The 18,683-nt window shown below is 34.4% G+C and overlaps 1 protein-coding gene across 3 annotated transcripts in view; it reads left to right on the top strand.

Annotated features, from left to right (window-relative positions):
- LOC126828364 (afadin- and alpha-actinin-binding protein B) overlaps nucleotides 1-14,509 on the top strand; it is a 42,326-nt gene extending 27,817 nt beyond the window's left edge. For all 3 annotated transcript variants that reach the window (XM_050558116.2, XM_050558117.2, XM_050558119.2), the window contains 4 exons: nucleotides 2,191-2,310; nucleotides 5,267-5,393; nucleotides 9,806-9,920; nucleotides 10,126-14,509. In XM_050558116.2, coding sequence (XP_050414073.1) covers nucleotides 2,191-2,310; nucleotides 5,267-5,393; nucleotides 9,806-9,920; nucleotides 10,126-10,318 — 555 coding nt within the window. In that variant the 3' untranslated portion in view covers nucleotides 10,319-14,509. The remainder of the gene's footprint in view (nucleotides 1-2,190; nucleotides 2,311-5,266; nucleotides 5,394-9,805; nucleotides 9,921-10,125) is intronic.
- The last annotated feature ends 4,174 nt before the right edge of the window (nucleotides 14,510-18,683 follow it).

The raw sequence follows: 18,683 nt of genomic DNA, 5'->3' as shown, positions 1-18,683 counted from the left end.
AGTTCTGAGGTTCTAACCCCGCAGTAAATTTATTTAGCTAGTCGTTCGGATGGGGCAAAAAAACGAGTTCCCGTGTACACATTGGCATGCATGAAAAAGATCCCGGGCAAAATTTCCCACATCACACTGTATGGCATATGCCCGTCTTCATTAGCCCAGTTTGGAGCAAAACAGTAGGACGTTAAATTTCATTTCATTTATTTTTATTTAGCGCTCACAGTTGGTGGATGTTTTTACTGCGGAAGCTTGATCTTTAAACCATATTTGGACATAGGTACTGGTCACATGTCTTTAATTATCCAATCATTGACATGTAAACAAATGATAACGTGGTTTATTATTTACTACACATGGTATGCAGACACAATGAAACTTTTTTTATACGCCCACATTTTCATGTGGACGTATACGTCGCCCCTGTCCGTCTGTGTGTCTGTTCACATTAGTTTGAGGACACTCTACAGGTCACAATTTTTATCCGATTTTGACAAAACTTGAAATATAGGTCTATCTACCAAAGATCTTGGTTCCTATCGATATTGGCGTGTATCAGACCATAACTTCATGGATTATGGTATATGAAAGTTGTGGACCATCTAGAGGTCACAATTTTCATCTGATTTTGATGAAATTTGAAATGTATGATTATAACCCAAAAATCTTGGTTATTTTCGATATTTGCATACATCGGATCGTAACTTCCTGAATTATGACCCTTGATTGTACGCAGAATCACGTTTTTAGCTTGTGGTCCTTCTACTGGTCACAATTTTGATCCGATTTTGATGAAACTTTCAATTCATGTTTATAACCCAAAGATCTTGGTTCCTTTAGATATTCGCGCATATCGGATTGTAAGTACCTGAATTATAGCCCTTGATTTTTACGAAAAAAAGACGTTTTTAGCTTGTGGTCCCTCTAGAGGTCACAATTTTTATCTGTTTTAATATATGATCGTTACACCCTAATGATGGTTGAGTTTGAATTTCGTGCAAATCGGACCAAAACTGCTGGACAAAATGTCTGCCCCTCGTATGCAAATATTGTAAATATATGATATATCAATGTGGTGGAGGACACAATGTTGATCGATTTTGATGAAATATGAAAAACATGTTTATAACCAAAGATCTTGGTTCCTGTCAATATTAACGCATATCTGATCGTAACTTCCTGAATTATGGCCCTTGATTTTACGAAAAATCGCTTCTTTTTTTGAGCTTGTTCTTTGTCCATCTCTTGCAAAAATGTGGGCGTATCTTGCATGGCAATCGCTTGTTTCTGTAACTGTAGAGTTGGTATCAGCACTTTTTTCTCTAACTTCAACATCCGCAGGGTATTTAATGTCAACTTCATAGTCAGAAAATGAAGTATAAACAAGAGGAGTAATAAATTCTTCATATAATACTTTGTCAAGTTTTTAATTCTTGATTTCTTGGTAAATATCTTGATTTTGAGGAACAATATCTTGTTTTTCTTTTCCGGGGGGGAGGGGGGGGGGGTGATGGTTGAATAGTTAGCACGTGCATGCTGTATCATTTATAGGTACTCTGTCCAACCTCGTAGGTTTTCTCTGGGTCCTCCGGTTTCCTCCCACTGCTGAAGACCCCTACATGCAAGTGAATTATTGAAATAAAATTGAACAATGTGTTAGTCCCAAAATGATCTAGCTTGTGTCGAGTGGACGGTAAATCCTATTTCTCTCACTCTCTTTTGTTCCTGCAATCACAAAGTTTTACTATTACGGGTGGGGACCTTGGTACTTCGGATATAGTGCGGGACAGCTGTGGGGCTCTGGCACGATCTTCTTTTCTTTTTCTTGCTCCCTGGGTTGGTTGTGTTGTCTGAAATAGCATTTTTCTAATACTGAAATCAAACAACCACCAATGTTTTATGTTTATAATTTGTTAAACTCGACAGAGTTAAGCATAATAATTATAGCAATTTGAATAGGGAAGTCGATATTTAGTTGTTGGGTGACATTAATGCGCGATGAGTACGTAAAACTTTGTGGTAGACTCCATAATTTTTGGGAGTATATACTTTTCTTGCAATTTATGTATTTTCCATACTATTCTTCCATTTTGTTGTATAAATACGGATTGACTACAGAAACTAGAGTAAGTTACCAAAGGAGATGTAGGAATTATTTGTTGATGAAAGTTTAAAACTCCATTCATTAACTTCTAGGTAAAAGCAAAAGAACAAGAAAATATAGAAAGACAACAGAAACTTTTAGATAGAGAAAAATCTGAAATAGAGGAAAAACGCATCCAGTATTCTCTTGCATCAGCTGAACTTGAGAGACAGGTAATATACTTACATCTACATTTTACAAGGTGTGTCAGCTAATATATCTACCGGTATTCTTCTTGTTAATTGGCTATACCAAAACTGCTGGAAAAAATGGCTTGTGGACCCTATAGAGGTCACAATTTTCATCCGATTTTGATGAAACATGAAATGCATGTTTATAACCCAAAGATCTTGGTTCCTTTCGATATTCGCGCATATCAGACCGCGATTTCCTGAATTATGGCCCCTGATTGTATGAAAAAATCACATTTTTAGCTTGTGGTCCCACTGCGGTCACAATTATTATCTGATTTAAAAAAAATTCAAATATATCACTGTTACACCACAATGTTAGATGAGTTCGACAAGATGGGCAAATAGTAAAAGCATGTGATACCAAGGTTGTGGACCCTCTAGAGGTCATTTTATCAATCTGGTTAAAACACAGATCCTATTTAGTTTTGTTTTATAGATCAAAATTTCGTTTTACTTGTCTTTACTACACTAGGATCTGGAAGAGTTGTTATCATTGACGTGTTCTGTATGATGTAAGGGATTAGCCAATGAAACGGTCTGTTACGGCGAGTTCTAGGCCTTTCATGCACGGAGCTGTGGGTAAACCACTAGAAACGTCAATGCTAATTGATTAATCAATGCCTGACTTGAACTCCCACTATAAGTGTAGGCCATCGAAAGTATAAAAAAAACGAAATGAAATATAGATCTGTATTTTAATCAGATTGAATTTTTATCAGATTTTGATTTTAGAATTTGTTTATATCCCAAAGATCTCGGTTCCTTTTTTATTTGAAGCATATCAGATCGTTACATCCTGGATTATGGCTCCTCATTGCCAAAATCCTCGTGAACGATACGTGTATTTTCTCCGCTATCATTGTTTGCCATTTGTCATTTTTATGGGTTATTTTGCGCAATAGCCATGTTGAGAGTGAAATATCTTCGTGCATTTGAAAATATCATTTCTTTATTGCATAACCAAATGAATACGTATTGTCACGGATTGTCATGAATGTGATTTACTCCTGGATATCTTTGCCAAACTTAGTAATTAGCACTTTTCTGCGTATTTCAAACATTACTGATTTGCTGGTGGTTTTGGCGGCTAGTATAAATAGGCATAGATATATATATATATATATAATTTTTTATACGCCCACATTTTCATGTGGACATATATTGTCGTCGCCCCTGTCTGTCCACAATTAGTTTTAGGACACTTTACAGGTCACAATTTTTATCCGATTTTGACGAAACTTGAAACATAGGTTTATCTCCAAAAGATCTTGGTTCCTTTCGATATTAGCATGAATCGGATTGAAACTTCATGGATTATGGCCCTTGATTGTACGAAAAATCACGTTTTTAGCTTGTTGGTTGCTGTCGATATTTGCGCATATCGGATTGTAACTTCCTGAATTATGGTCACTGAATGTACGAAAAATCGTGTTTTAGCATGTGGTCCCTCTAGAGGTCACAATTATCATCTGATTTACAAAAACGTTTGAGTATATCACCGTTAAACTGTAATGTTGGTAGAAATCGAATTTCGTGAAAATCGGACCAAAACTGTCAGACAATGCCCGCCACTCGTACGCAAATAGTGTAAACATCTGGTATATCAAGTTTGATCCGAATTTGATGAAACTTGAAATACATGTTTATAACCCGCAGACCTTGGTTCCTGTCGATATTTGCGCATATTGGATCGTAACTTCCTGAATTATGGCCCTTGATTGTACAAAATTTAGAGGTCACAACTTTTATCCGATTTAAAAAAAAAGTGTGAATATATCAATGTTACACACGAAGATCTTGGTTCCTTTTGATAATTGCGCATATCCGAACTTAACTTCCTGGATTATGGCTCCTGATTGTTCGAAAAATCTCCTTTTTTGCTTGCGGATTCTCTAGAGGTCACAATTTTTTTTCCAATTTTAAAAAACGTTTAAATATATCACCATTCCACCATAATGAAGGTTGAATTTGAATTTTGGGAAAATTGAAATGAAACTGCCCAACAAAATGGCCGCTCTTTGTATGCAAATTGTGTAAAAGTATGTAATCCAAAGGTTGTGGACCTTCTAGATGTCACAATTTTTATCCAATTTTGAAAATGTATGTTCATAACCCAAAGATCTCGATTTCTTTCGATATCTGAGCATATTGAACCATATCTCCCTGGATTATGGCCCCTGGTTGTACAAAAAATCATGTTAGTTTTTTATCTCGTTCTCTGTCCAAATCTTGCAAAATGTGGGCGTATCTTGCATGGCAACCGCTTGTTTACCTTTTTACGGCCTCTATCTGAAAGTCAAGTCTTATATTATGTCTAAATGATCTAGATTATGAGTTATTAAAGTGTTGAAAACTATACAAGTCACTCAATTTTTATCGGCATCTTTGGATATGGATTGAAATAATATAGAAGGGTGGTATGGATTTTATTTTTTTGCTTTTTACGGACTCTATCTGAGAGTCAAGTCTTGTATTATGTCTAAATAGTCACGGGCACAGCAACTTGACTAAAACTGTCGAGTTCCAAACAAGAGAGAATGATTTGTTGACAACTCAAATGATATTTTAAAGGTATTTATCGGTGACTCCAATATAGGCAAAATGGCCAAGTATTGTTGTTACCGAAAGGCCACTTTTTGGCCAATTACAGATGGTGAAACCGATTATTGGAACATAACGACTAATAATAACACACAGATTGCCAATTCCTGTACCAACGACACAAGATGTACATGAGTCATTCTTCATCTTCTGTTTTCTTTATCTCTCCACAATTTTACTTGTTTCACACCTTGAAAAAATGATTTAACAATTAATCTATTTTGAGAAATAGAAATATTATCTGATTTTAATTGGATCGACTTAATACAAGAAATGATAATGCTATACTTTACCTCCTCTTTTATTTCATTATGCGATCTATGTTTATTAATAGAGACAGAAGTTAGAGGAAGAAAAATATCTTATTCTGCAACAAGAATTTCTCAGTATGTCTCCATTTAAAGATGAACAGATTTCTCCACTAAAAGAAGAAACATCTCTTACTGATTTTCAAGAAAGAGGTGGCTATATTTCTTTACTAATATTTCATACATATATATCCCTAGACGAACTAAGTTTTTTCTTATTATTACTACAGACACTTAACAAATGGTTTTATGTCTAAAATGGATCAGTTGAACCTTTAACATTGATTACAATTAACTATTATTTTTATATGCCTACAATTTCATGTGGTTAAAAACAAAGTCATGGGTATCACAAAACCATAAAAAAAACTTACTTCCTCAGATAATACAACTAGTTGTGTAGTAGTGTTCTCTGAGGAAGTAAGTTTTTACACCTATGAAATGTTAGATGCTACAAAAGATGGTTTTGTGATACCCTTGACTTTGTTTTTAACCACTCTACTACTGGTATGACTATCAAGTTTATTATGACTTGGATCCCATCTAAGTTTATGTTATTCAAATGGTTATGGATTCCTCTCTTTTTATATTTATTTGGATTCACTACATTTTCATGTGGACGTATATGGTCGTCGCCCCTGTCCGTCCATGTGTCTGGATGTCCATTCACATTTTGTTTGTGGGCACTCTACAGATCACAAATTTTATCTGATTTTGATAGGTTTATATTGCAAAGATCTCGGTTCCTTTCGATATTGGCATGTATTGGACCATAACTTCATGGATTATAGCCCCTGATTGTACGAAAAATCATGTTTTTAGCTTGTGGACATTAGAGGTCACAATTTTTATCCGATTTTGATGAAATTTAAAATGTATGATTATAACCAACAGATCTCAGTTCCTTTCGATATCGGATCTTCCTGGATTATAGCCCCTGATTGTTCGAAATTTCACGTTTTTAGCTTGTGGACCCTCTAGGGGTCACAATTTTTATATGCCCATATATTGTTGTCGCCCCCGTCCGTCCGTTGGTTCGGCATCCACAATTGCTTGTGGACGCTCTAGAGGCTAAAGTTAATATCCGATTGACTTAAATTTATACATAGTGTTTGAGGTCATGAAACGAAGAAGCCTATTGTTGTTCAGCGATTTCCGATAATTACTGCCACTTTAAAAAATCTTGTGGACGCTCTAGAGACCAAAGTTAAGATCTTGTGGATGCTCTAGATGCTAAAGTTATCACCCGATTGACTTCAGATTGATACAGAGTTTAAGGTCATGAGATGAAGAATCCTATTGATTTTCAGCAATATCCGATAATTACTGCCAGAGTTATGGCCCTTGATCATTTCAAAATATTTTGTGGATGCTCTAGAGGCTAAAGTTATCATCCGATTGACTTCAGAATGATACACAGAGTTTAAGGTCTTGATCAGACAAACAAGTATATTGATTTTTAATGAATTTTGATAACTTGAACAGCTAAATCCATGATATTAAATGTTTTGTATACTGAACGTTGGCATGGGGCAGAAATTTATAAAAACCAAACAAATTCTAATGATTTTCTGATAATTAGTTAATGAGTTGTTACTCTTAATCAGATTTTTAGTGCATTATAAATTTGTCATTACCGAAAGAAAGTAAAAATATGCTACATCTCTTGTTGACTGCCCGGACGATTTAGCTGCTTTGGCGTATGTTTCGTTGTCTGGCAACTTATCTTTATTTGATTTTAAAAACCGTTCAAATATTATCACCATCAAACTGTAATACTGGTCGAGTTTGAAATTCTTGAAAATTGGACTGAAACTGTCCGACAAATGACTTCTCCCTGACACAAATAGTGTAAAAGTTTTATATGTAATGACACGGTTGTGGACCCTCTAGTGGTCAAAATTTTGATCCAATTTTGATGAAACTTAAAACATGTGTTTATATCCTAAAGATCTTGGGTCCTTTCGATGTCAGTGCATATCGAACTGTAACTTACTGGATTATGGCTCCTGATTGTTCTCTGTCCATCTCTTCCAAAATGTGGGTGTATCTTGCATGGCAACTGCTTGTTCAGTTAGAAATAAAAGTGACAATATTTTTTTCCCGGTACTTTTTCGAAATTAAGATATCGCAATAATTCATTCTGGATCATTTTTGTTTATTTTAGTTGAAGAATCAATTTATTTTTAAAAATGTTATAACAGTAATGATAGGTTTTATTGTCCCCCGCCTTTAGAAGAAAGCAGGGTACTATTAAAATGGGTTCTGTCCATCTGTACGTCTGTCTGTGCTTTTGGACACAATAACTTTGGTTCTTAGTAAGTTAGACAGTTAGAGCTTGACAACTTTGATTCTAATTAAGTGATAGTGGTGAAACTTTGTGTATAGTTTTATTACATCAATGCTGAACCTTTTCAATCTGATTGGTCGAGACTTTGGAACACAATAACTCTCATTCTAATTGGGGTAGATGTCTATACTTCGTTCATGCGCATTTCTCACCAAGGCTAAGCAGAGATAAGCAATTTGATTGGTGGAGACTTTGAAACACGATAAGTTTGATTCTAATTGGGTGAGAGCGATGAAACTATGAGTATAGATTCATTATGTCAATACATTGACTAAGTTCAATGATGAGAATTTTTATACGGCCACAATTTCATGTGTGCATATATTGTTGTAGCCCCTCTCTGTCCGTCCACAATTGTATGTGGACACTCTACAGGTCACAATTCTTATCTGATTTTGAAATATAGGTTTAACTCCAACAGATCTCGGTTGCTTTCGATATTGGCATGTATCGGATAGAAACTTCATGGATTATAGCCCCTGATTGTACGCAAAATCATGATTTTAACGTGTGGACCTTATAGAGGTCACAATTTTGAACCGATTTTAATCACAATTAAATGCAGGTTTATAACCAAAAGATCTTGGTTCCTGTCGATATTTGCGCATATCGAATTGTAACTTCCCGAATTATGGCCCCTGATTGTACGAAAAATCGCCTTTTTTTAGCTTTAGGTTCACTCTGGAGGTCACAATTATTATCCGATTTTAAAAACCGTTTGATTATATTACCATTACACTGTAATTAATGTTGAGTTCGAATTTCGTGAAAATCAGACCAAAACTGCCGGACAAAATGGCCACCGCTTGTACACAAATAGTGTAAAATTATGGTAAATCAAGGTTGTGAACCCTTTAGAGGTCACAATTTGAATCCAATTTCGATGAAACTTGAAATGCATTTTATAACCCAAAGATCATGGTTCCTTTCAATATTTGCGCATATCTGATCGTAACTTCCTTAATTATGGCCCCTTATTTGTATGAAAAATTGCCTTTTTTAGCCTGTGGTTCCTCTGAAGGTCACAATTATTTTCCGATTTAAAAAAAGGTTTGATTATATAACTGTTACACAGTAATAAGTGTTGAGTTCGAATGTCGAGAATATCAGATCAAAACTGCCATACAAAATGGCTGCTGCATGTACGCGAATAGTGTAAAAATATAGTATATCAAGGTTGTGGACCCTGTAGAGGTTACAATTTTAATCCAATTTTGATGAAACTTGAAATGCATGTCGATAACCCAAAGATCTTGGTTGCTTTCAATATTCATGCATATCGGATTGTAACTTCCTGAATTATGGCCCCTAATTTTACTGAAAACCGCGTTTTTAGCTTGTGGACCCGCTAGAAGTCACAATTTGTATTCAATTTTAAAAAACGTTTAAATATATCACCATTACACATCAATGAAGGTTGAGTTCGAATTTTGTAAAAATTTATGTAATACTAAGGATGTGGACCCTCTAGAGGTCACAATTTTTATCCATTTTGATGAAATTTAAAATGTATGTTTATGTCCCAAAGAGCTCAGTCCCTTCCCATATTTGCGGACTTCAGACCATAACTATCTGGATTGTGTCCCCTGATTATACGAAAAATCGCTTTTGATTTAATTTGTTCTCTATCCATCTCTTGGAAAATGTGGGCGTATTCTGCCTGGCAGCCTCTGGTCTACTTAGGGTAAGTAGCGATAAGCAATTTGATTGTCATGATTTTGGAACCTAACAACTCTGCTTTTAATTGAGGTATAGATGTTCATTAGGCAAATGGCTTGACTGAGTTCAATAATTACTATTTCCCATTAAAGCTAAGCAGAGTTAAGCAATTTCTTTGGCACAAGATAACTTGGATTCTAACTGATGGAGAGTGATGAAAATTTTATAGATGTTCATTAGGCGAATGTCTTGACTGAGTTCATTCATTAATATTTCCCATTAAAGCTAAGCAAGGGTAAGCAATTTCTTTGGCACAAGATAACTTGGATTTTAACTGATGGATAGTGATGAAACTTAGTGTATAGTTTCACTCACTACCAGGTACTTCAAAACCTGATTTTGATAATGGGCATTTTATGCTGAGACTAAGCATAGATAATCAGTTTGATTACTCGATACTTTTGAAAAAGATAAATGTGCAATTAATTAATATGTGTCATCTTTTTATTTGGGGATTTTCACGGGGGACATCAGCCATAATGTTGGCTTGTTTCAGATATGCCACATGTACGTCTATTACCAGCTACACCAGTATTTTCTCCTGCTAAAATTACTACTAAACATAGAAAGTCTACAGACATGTTGAGAGCCAGAATATCTAATATGTTTAAGTAAGCTTATATATTGCTTGATTATTATTGTCGCCTGAGATTGTTTCATATTTGTAATTTTTGACCAATTTGATAGGATTGCTCATAGAGGCATAGGGAAGAATCCTAAGAAAATAATGTCCAATTAGGACATTTATTTCAGACTTCAATTGATTATTTTAAACTTTTAACTAAATTAATACTTAGCTATGATTACCAATTTTAGGTCTGATTGTGTTAATGAGAGAAAGAAAATCAAAGAACAAGAACATTCTGTATCGCTTTCATCTTCTGATTTATCTGCTGTTAGCACAGAAGAAACATCATCTACTTTACACAATCTAACAGTTGAGCAGCTAGACATTTTGAAACAATCAATATTATTGCAGTCTCTTTCTAAAGCTGCAAAAACTGAGTAAATTCATGAGAAACACACCTGAATACAATGATGAATAACCTCATTTTGTGGAGTACACTAGTCAAGTACAAAATGTAATCGCAACATCCATGCCACAGACCTCATCTGGTTTTCTGATATTAGAAAAGTAATTAATCCTGATGGAAGAGAGTTATTAATAATAGAAACACATTACTGCACATCAAGGGCATGTATGATGAATGTAATTTATACTGTGCAAAAGTCTGTAGACTTATTTATAGTAATTCCAATTGATAAAAAATTGCAATTTTTCCAGCTTATTGATTTTATAATTTCTATGATTTGCTCTTTTTGATCATTTTTTAAACCTCCATTTATTAACCCTTTATTTATTAAACCTTTAAGCTTCTAATTGAAAGTTTTGTGTTTTGAATTTTAGTTTTGATACTCCCAATAGGAATTTCATCTAAATACAGTTATAATTACCATAATGTTTATTAGAAATGCATTCCATTGTACAAATTATCGGGTGATAATCTGTAGGCCTACTTATTAACAAAGTTCTTAAAGATGCATTATGTAAGATTTACAGTACAAGTCAGGGTTAAATACGTCGGACCTGGGCGGAAATGAAAAATCGTGGGCTTCAGTTAATCAATCGCTCTGCCCACGCTCTAAATTCCGTTCTAAATTTCACAATTTTCATCAGATTTTGATGAAACTTGAAATGTGTGTTTATAACCCAAAGATTTTGGATATTCGCGCATATCGGATTATGGCCCCTGATTGTACAAAAAATTGCATTTTAAGCTTATGGTCTCTCTAGTGCTCTAGAGATAAAACTTTTTATTCAATTTAAAAAAAAACGTTCGAATATATCACCGCTACACCATAATGATGGTTTATTCCTGTGTCCTGCTGTAAGCCACTAATACACCTAGAACAATTTGAAATTCAAAGTGTGTGAAGTTCTTATGTATAAATAACGACAATATGCTATCTGTAACTCTTACAAAGACTATTTTCAAAATGAACTGGTCTTTAAATGCTTATTGATGTGATTTGAATGCTTATGATTATGTATTATTATAATATTAATAACATGTATTGTACTGTGATGATTATAATTAGTTTAAATCAGTAGAATATCTTTTGATCAAAGTGTGTTTAAATATACAATTCAGGTTCTAAAATTTAACTAGTTGTTGTATGTACAATGTACTAAAATAGCTTTTTATGATAATGTTCTTTTCATTATTATATAATGTTTTGTTGCTTATATTGCCTGATTTAGTCTGAATTAAAGGGCAAATCCCAATTATATTTTGGTGAATGAAACTGCTTAATTTTGTGTTGAAAACCCTTAAAATCCTCTATCTTAGGGCTGAGCAACTAACTCAATATATGTGATACGTTTTCAAACAACTTAAACCGACCAGTCTTTATCCGGTGCCCCAAACTGTATTATTCTGTGTCTGGATAAAACCAGACTTTTATTTTATAACAATAAGGTGAAGGTGAAATTTACCTTTCTATATCAAGTACAGCACATGGGCCCTGCATTGTATAAAGGAATGGCAATCGATTATCAGGTCGCCCAATGAAAAAATTGACCTGAAATCTTAAAAGGGTTACGTGTCCGGATGAGCAGTTTTGACGTTCACGTCCGAACGACTTAATATTTTGATTTGACATTTCGAGACAAGCTAAATATACACCATTCCTCTATATTTTGGTGCTTAAATTTCATATGTACACAGACTCTGTTCAAATCGGGATAGTCCCTTTAGGCTTAACTGTTGATGAGTATATAAGGAACATGAAGTTAGGGTTATTAATTGTTGCCAACTAGAATAGTCATGTTTCAGTCATTTAATATAATAAATTGACTTTTACACCACCAGCTTGAGATCTTTTTGTTTAGACTCCTTTAAGACCTATTTAAAGGAGCTAAATCGCTAATATTTGGGACTTAGAAATTGACTCACATAATAATATAATCTAATTGTATCTAAGCTGATTTACATTCAATTGTTTCTGTTTTGACTCTTAATTTCAAATCAGTTATGTCCAGCGAAATACCGCATGAGTCTCAACCGAATGTCAATTTCTAGCGTCTGGTTATTCCAGTCTACTGCGCATGCTCTCCAGATAAGATACATGTATGGCGTCACAGTTTGACACATGTCTAGCCTCGTTCTTTCTGGTCACTTGTTACAAACGACTCTGAAACGCACTATGGTACACGATTCATGTACCAATGGTAAAATGTTTATTTTGTCTTAAATATTGGATATCAGAAGCCTACCTTTTCCCGGTAAGATCACAACATCAATGTTGATTTGAATTGACAAATAATTCGTGTTTTCAAGGTGTAAGACTTTTGGTGATATTGAGTTAGAGACTTAGCTACTTTAATTCTGATAAATGTCTTTTTTATGATAGCTTGTATATTTCTACATATTTTTGAATCAAAGTTTGTTTTTTCTTCAAAAATAAAATGTATTACATTATTATCAAAAGCCTATAATTTTTTATAATTTGGGGAAATTCATTCCATCCATTCTGATCTCACAAGATATTAATATATTTTTGATACATATAACATTCTTATGCTTTATATTGTTTTATGTACATGACTAATAATAAGAAATATAGTGACCTAACCATCACCTTAGAAAACAGTTTAATTTATGTACTTGTTATGTACTTTAATTATTTATCATTTGTGTAATAAAACTACGTATTTAATTATATTATTATAGAAATTATTGTAGAGAGTTTAGCTTTATTAAAATAGCCGGTGCTAATATTGATTTATAATATGCAAATATATGTTATTAGTTTAGATATTATGTTTTATTGTTTTAATGCCAAGTCTCCAGTGTGTATAATACAATAAATGAATATGTTTTGTATTCTTTATGATAAATCGGAACAAATGTTTAAATTGAAAGAACAATAATCAGATTTTTGGCAAAAATTTCCAATTCCCATAATGACTGATAGGTCAGTGTGTCCCCTCACATCACATACTGTAAAAGATGATATGGTTAAAGCCGCTGATCATTATTTGCTTTTTTCAGACAATATTTAAGTTTTAATGACTTAATCTGGACTGAATTGTACTCAAATTAAAATATCAGCTTGTCTTAAATCTGATTAAAAAGAGGCCAATCAAGAGGTTTTAACCAACACTTATATGAGTTGCTGGCCTTTATATAGGATCTGCAGAGGATGCTGGATTTTGAGACATTTTCAGTTCATCATATTTTTTGAACTGGTATTCCTGTCAGAGATTCAACTTTCAAAATATTGTAGTTTACAAGGGATTCAAGATAGATCTAATTCTATCTTTAAATTAGAAATTTACTTGTAACAAAATAATAATCCATATGATTTAATTAAGTTAAATAATATTTATTTGTAAAGGCACACAAGAAATATTGTTTGATTATTATTTTATATTAAACAAAACTGCATGCCTTTATATTGTAAATTAGGGTACTGTCATCAGATATATCCAGATTTGATTTCTATCCAGCCTGTATTAAATTGTATCATATTTGTTGAAATTTATAAAGAATATGCAGTAAGTGCCTACTTCTATAGCTTATAAATATACATGTGTAAATGTATGTCTCAAACTTGTGAGAAATAGGTTTATTTAACATCATCATCCATCACGGTGATATTGCAGAAAAAATGTCTAGAATTGCACTGCCTTTATATCAATTTTTATATTGTGACTCTTTTAAAGTTTTATAATTGCAAGCTTTCCAGTCTTCTAAAGATACCCTGTCAGATTTGAATGAATCCATTGTCTTCATTTCAATTAGAATCACTTGAATGGATTTAAAAGACAACAACACAAACAATATATCAGTACTATATTCTCTGAAAAGTTTTCTATGTTGAATAAAATTTTGAGAGTTTTATAGTTTTAAAAGTTTGAGCTACAAATGTGATAAGCTTGGTTTTAGCACATAAAAGATCCCTTGGCAGTTGGAATTCGATATAAGAGTAGGCGATAGTGCCACTGCCCGGGCAAAATTTCCCTCATAGCATACTGTATGGCTTATGCCCGTCTTCATTAGCCCAGTATAGGAGCAGAACAGTAGAACGTTAAACCCCATTTCATTTCATTTCAGCTTAGTTTTAAGGGGAATGACATGACTGTTTGCATATATTTAATATTTAATGTACATTCAAAATGAACGTTATTCAAAAAATACCTTTTATTAATCTTAATGATTAAAGATACATTCCCGCGTACAAACTGGGTGATTTGATGATATATTTGGACTAAAAACATATTCAAACTAATTAATTTATCATAATTTTGCTTCAAATCCTTCTTAAAACATTGTTATTGGCAAGGAATACCCCTGCTATAAAAAAAATCGGTCAAAAGAGGTCATGTTTGTATGTGACTTACCTCTCTCGGTACTTAGCAACGGGTACGAAGTTGGAGGAGAATTCATTGCATACACAAGACGATGTTGTCTTTAATCGCTGACTATTTATTACAAATATCGAATCCTAATTAAATTCTCGGATTATCCACTGCCTGCGTCTTTTTCCGTGATTTTTATCTCAGAAGGTGTTGTACGTCTAACTCTCCATAAAGTTTATCAACATGCACATCAAGCGCTCGATCTTTACGTCATGCGTGCAGATATTCCTAAGGCGTTTTTGTGAACCGATTAGATTAGACCGATTAGCTATTATACGCATTTGTGAACCAAGTTGTTTATGCTAATCGTTACATTTGTGAGACGATTTAACTCAACTGATTAGGCAAATCGACCTAATCATCCCAGGAGATGTTTAGGCGATTAGATTTGACTTTTTCAAAATGGCGGAATGTTCGACGTCGTAAGTAATTTTTAATGCTTATTGTTGTTTTTCTCCATAAAAAATGTTTTTTTTTAAAACACATTTGACGTGTTTAATGTTAACTTTATAGTCCACAAGAATGTTAGATCACCTCTAAGCAATTTTATTCATTATTTACAGTTTTTTCAATATATTTCTCGATCCTAGGTTTTCTCAGTAAACTTTTTACATGTTTTGTCACTTCAGTTTTCAAAAAAATACTTGAACTTGTTGGACATAGGAGATTGTTTCTAACGGCAACCATTTTTCCTTTTTTGCGTAGATAACCTTCATTTGTCTTTAACAAGTCATCAATAATTAGCAGAGACAATTTTTTTTTCTGATCGGTGTCCGTGATGGCAGCCATCTTACCAAATCGTAATTATCAAATTTCACATTTGTGGACCATAGCTAATCAAATCGAAATCATACCAAATTGTACTAGCAAATCAAAACCTAATCTAATCGACTCACAAAAACGCCACTAATCATCGGGCTGTCGATTAGGGGAACCCGTACATTTTTGTCATGTATATGGTCCATGAGTGTTTTTCAGGGAATCCAGTATTTTTCTAGTAAGATTGGATATTTCTGCTTTCCATATATACCAAAATTGCCATACTTTTATTGGAAATAACCACGTATCTTTAAACCCTGGTCATTTCATAAATTTATCCAGCCATTGGCAATGAAAGCTAAACATGTACACAGTGAACGAAAATATGTCATACTTTATTTTCGCCATGTATCTGGTAAAGTTTCCCTTTGGTCATGTAAAATACCAATGTGTGTTATATATTTTGCTGTATAAAACTATGCAAATTTAAGGTTCATTGTGAATGCAACTATGATATATTTTCTTGAGCAAATGGGCACAAAATCAAACCCAACTTCTCTACAGTAAAATATTGCATAGAGTACGTTCCCAAGTGGTAATCAGTCCGCCGTACCGTTGGGGTATTTTCGAGTTATTCGGGGTCAAAGTTCATTTGCACTGAAAGTGAATGCGCGACCATTCTTGTATCATGAAAATAAGCTGAAAATGATCAAAAGTAATTACCCATCCAATAAAAATGTAAACTTGCTAAATTCACCTTTGTTCTTCGTGACCCCGGAGGTCGAAAGGTCATATTTTCCGTTTTAGCACTAGGAAGATTTAAAGCAATAAATGTCAGCGTAAAATATAAAAACTAAAGCGAAACCTGTTCTAATTAATAATAGGAACACTTTAAATTTATCCAAAGCGCAGAGATAATCAGGGCCCATTTTGACGTGCCTAGGCACGAATGTGCCTCTGAATAAAAAAATCTGTGCTTTGAAAAAATACTATGTAGCCTTGTGAATCTGACAAGATTGTAAGGGGAAACTTATATATCTAGCTATCATTTTATGATCATCGACCACTTTCGATTTATGTTCCAAAAGTTTTGTATTGTTGACAGGGGTGGATTGGGGCAGGGAACCGGTCCGGGCTCCCGTGTCGGAGCGGCCCCTTTCACTGACCGCGGAGCCCGGACAGGGGGTCCGGGAGGCTCCCTCCGGGATGAATCCGATGAAATTTTCGGATGAAATTCGGAATCCCCATAGCAGGACTTCGAATTCCGGCTCACACTCAGCACACCCTGGCCAGAAAGTCTATTATACCAGCCAATTCCAGACTCCAGTGATGGCATGGCGGCCCGTTAAAGCCACCGGCCACATACAACATGATCATCATCGCTCCATGGCCGGTCCAATACCCCCCCCCCCCCCCCATATAATGTTCAGAATTGGACAAAATTATTTTTTTCATTTTTTGTCCGACCGGCCCATCGGGCGATCGCCCGATTGCCCAATCCGCCCCTGATTGTTGACATATTCCCACCTAAAACACGAAAATTACATAGCATAATATTGCCAGGTGCAGATGACAGTGAAGGTTCGTTTGCATTTGAATCGACTTATTTGGGTATTTCTTTTGGGCTGTTAATGATACTGACACACGGTTATAAATATAAATATGTTAATTTTGTTATATTTTGGTTATTAAAAGTGTAAACGTCATATCCTGTTATCGGTTAAGTCAAATTCTTGGAAATTGCTGTATCCTAGATTAATTTTCTAGTATGCGCGGGAATATACCTATTCCAGCGGCTGATCATGAAATATGGCTGTAGATGTTATATTGGTTAAATACAGGAGACTACTCACGTTGCGATATTTTAAAGAATGTAAAATTACCGATGATCAAAAACTACAAACTGTCACGATCTCACCATATGGACAGCGCCAGACCTCATCTTTCCTGCTCTGGGCTACCTCAAAACAATGCTGAGACGAATTTGCCATGACTGAAAGCATCATTATATAAAGGGAGTGGCAATCTTTTCCCTTGTTTAGATCCGACGTCTAGGCTTACAGAAAGGATAAGCCGCAGACTAGAAGCTGCCCAGACACGGGAAGCCTACACGCAGGGACGGAATTTTTAATTCTAAAAAAAGTTTGTACCTATGTTGTATTGGGCCAAATAAATCTATCTTTCTACCATACTGAAATGCAAACTGTATTTGTGTGAGTGCAACGGACAAATTATGAACAGAATATGCCATGCCCACTTTTCACTGTCGAAGCAAGGGCCTCAGTGACACTTTCGGTCAAGGACCCCATGCAAGCTAATCCGACATGTGCTAGCGTAGCATTAGGAGAAGGATGGCATGTAGATACACAATGTGACATTTTTAATGTACTCTGTGGCTCCAGCCTAAAAGCGTCATCTTGTTTCTGTCCAAAACACCCCCATTAGTTCATGGACAATGTATATGTAACCAACAATTGCGATGACCGTTGATTTGCGAATTCTTTTTACCGATTAAATTCATAATTATTACCGAGAGTTGTTATTAATTGCTAATATGCACTGCATTAGTACACAATCCACAAATTCATAAGGGGCTGGGACATAATTTTTTTCCCAATAGATTTGATGGTGCTGGCTATAAAGTTTGTGTTAAATATTATAGTTTTTTGGAGAATTATTAACTTGTATCCTCAAATCAGTTGTGCAGTGCTATATAGTTTTCTATATGGTATTCTTGAAAGCAGTATAGAAAACAACATTTTGTTTGAATCTCAGATAAAGCCATGTTATTTGGATTGAGTCTTGAACACCATATTTGTCTTTTATTCTTGATTGTAAGCCCCCAAGACAGATGTGTAGACCTTAGTACTCATAAATGTGAGCAACCGTAGACCTTAGTACTCAAAAATGTAAGCAAGGAAGACATTTTCAATACGGTGATAATGTCAAATTAAAAAAAACAACCTAAAATTAATTTGCTCTTTGATAGGATGCCCCCTGAAATGGATATCCGAGGCGTTCGCCGCCTATGAAACTGACTAATATCAGTGGACCAGTGATATATTATGTTCGTTTTATATCAATAAACTACATTATTCATTCGCCACATATTTAAACGGTTTAGTTAAATGTAAGATAAATGGAATATTATTATGCGCATTCTCCACTACTGGAATGTAAACAAAACAAA

Source organism: Patella vulgata, chromosome 7 (assembly GCF_932274485.2).
Source record: "Patella vulgata chromosome 7, xgPatVulg1.2, whole genome shotgun sequence".
NCBI classification, from domain to species: Eukaryota; Metazoa; Mollusca; class Gastropoda; family Patellidae; genus Patella; species Patella vulgata.
Note: the sequence above shows the minus strand (reverse complement) of the source record. Positions and strands in the feature narration are given on the sequence as shown.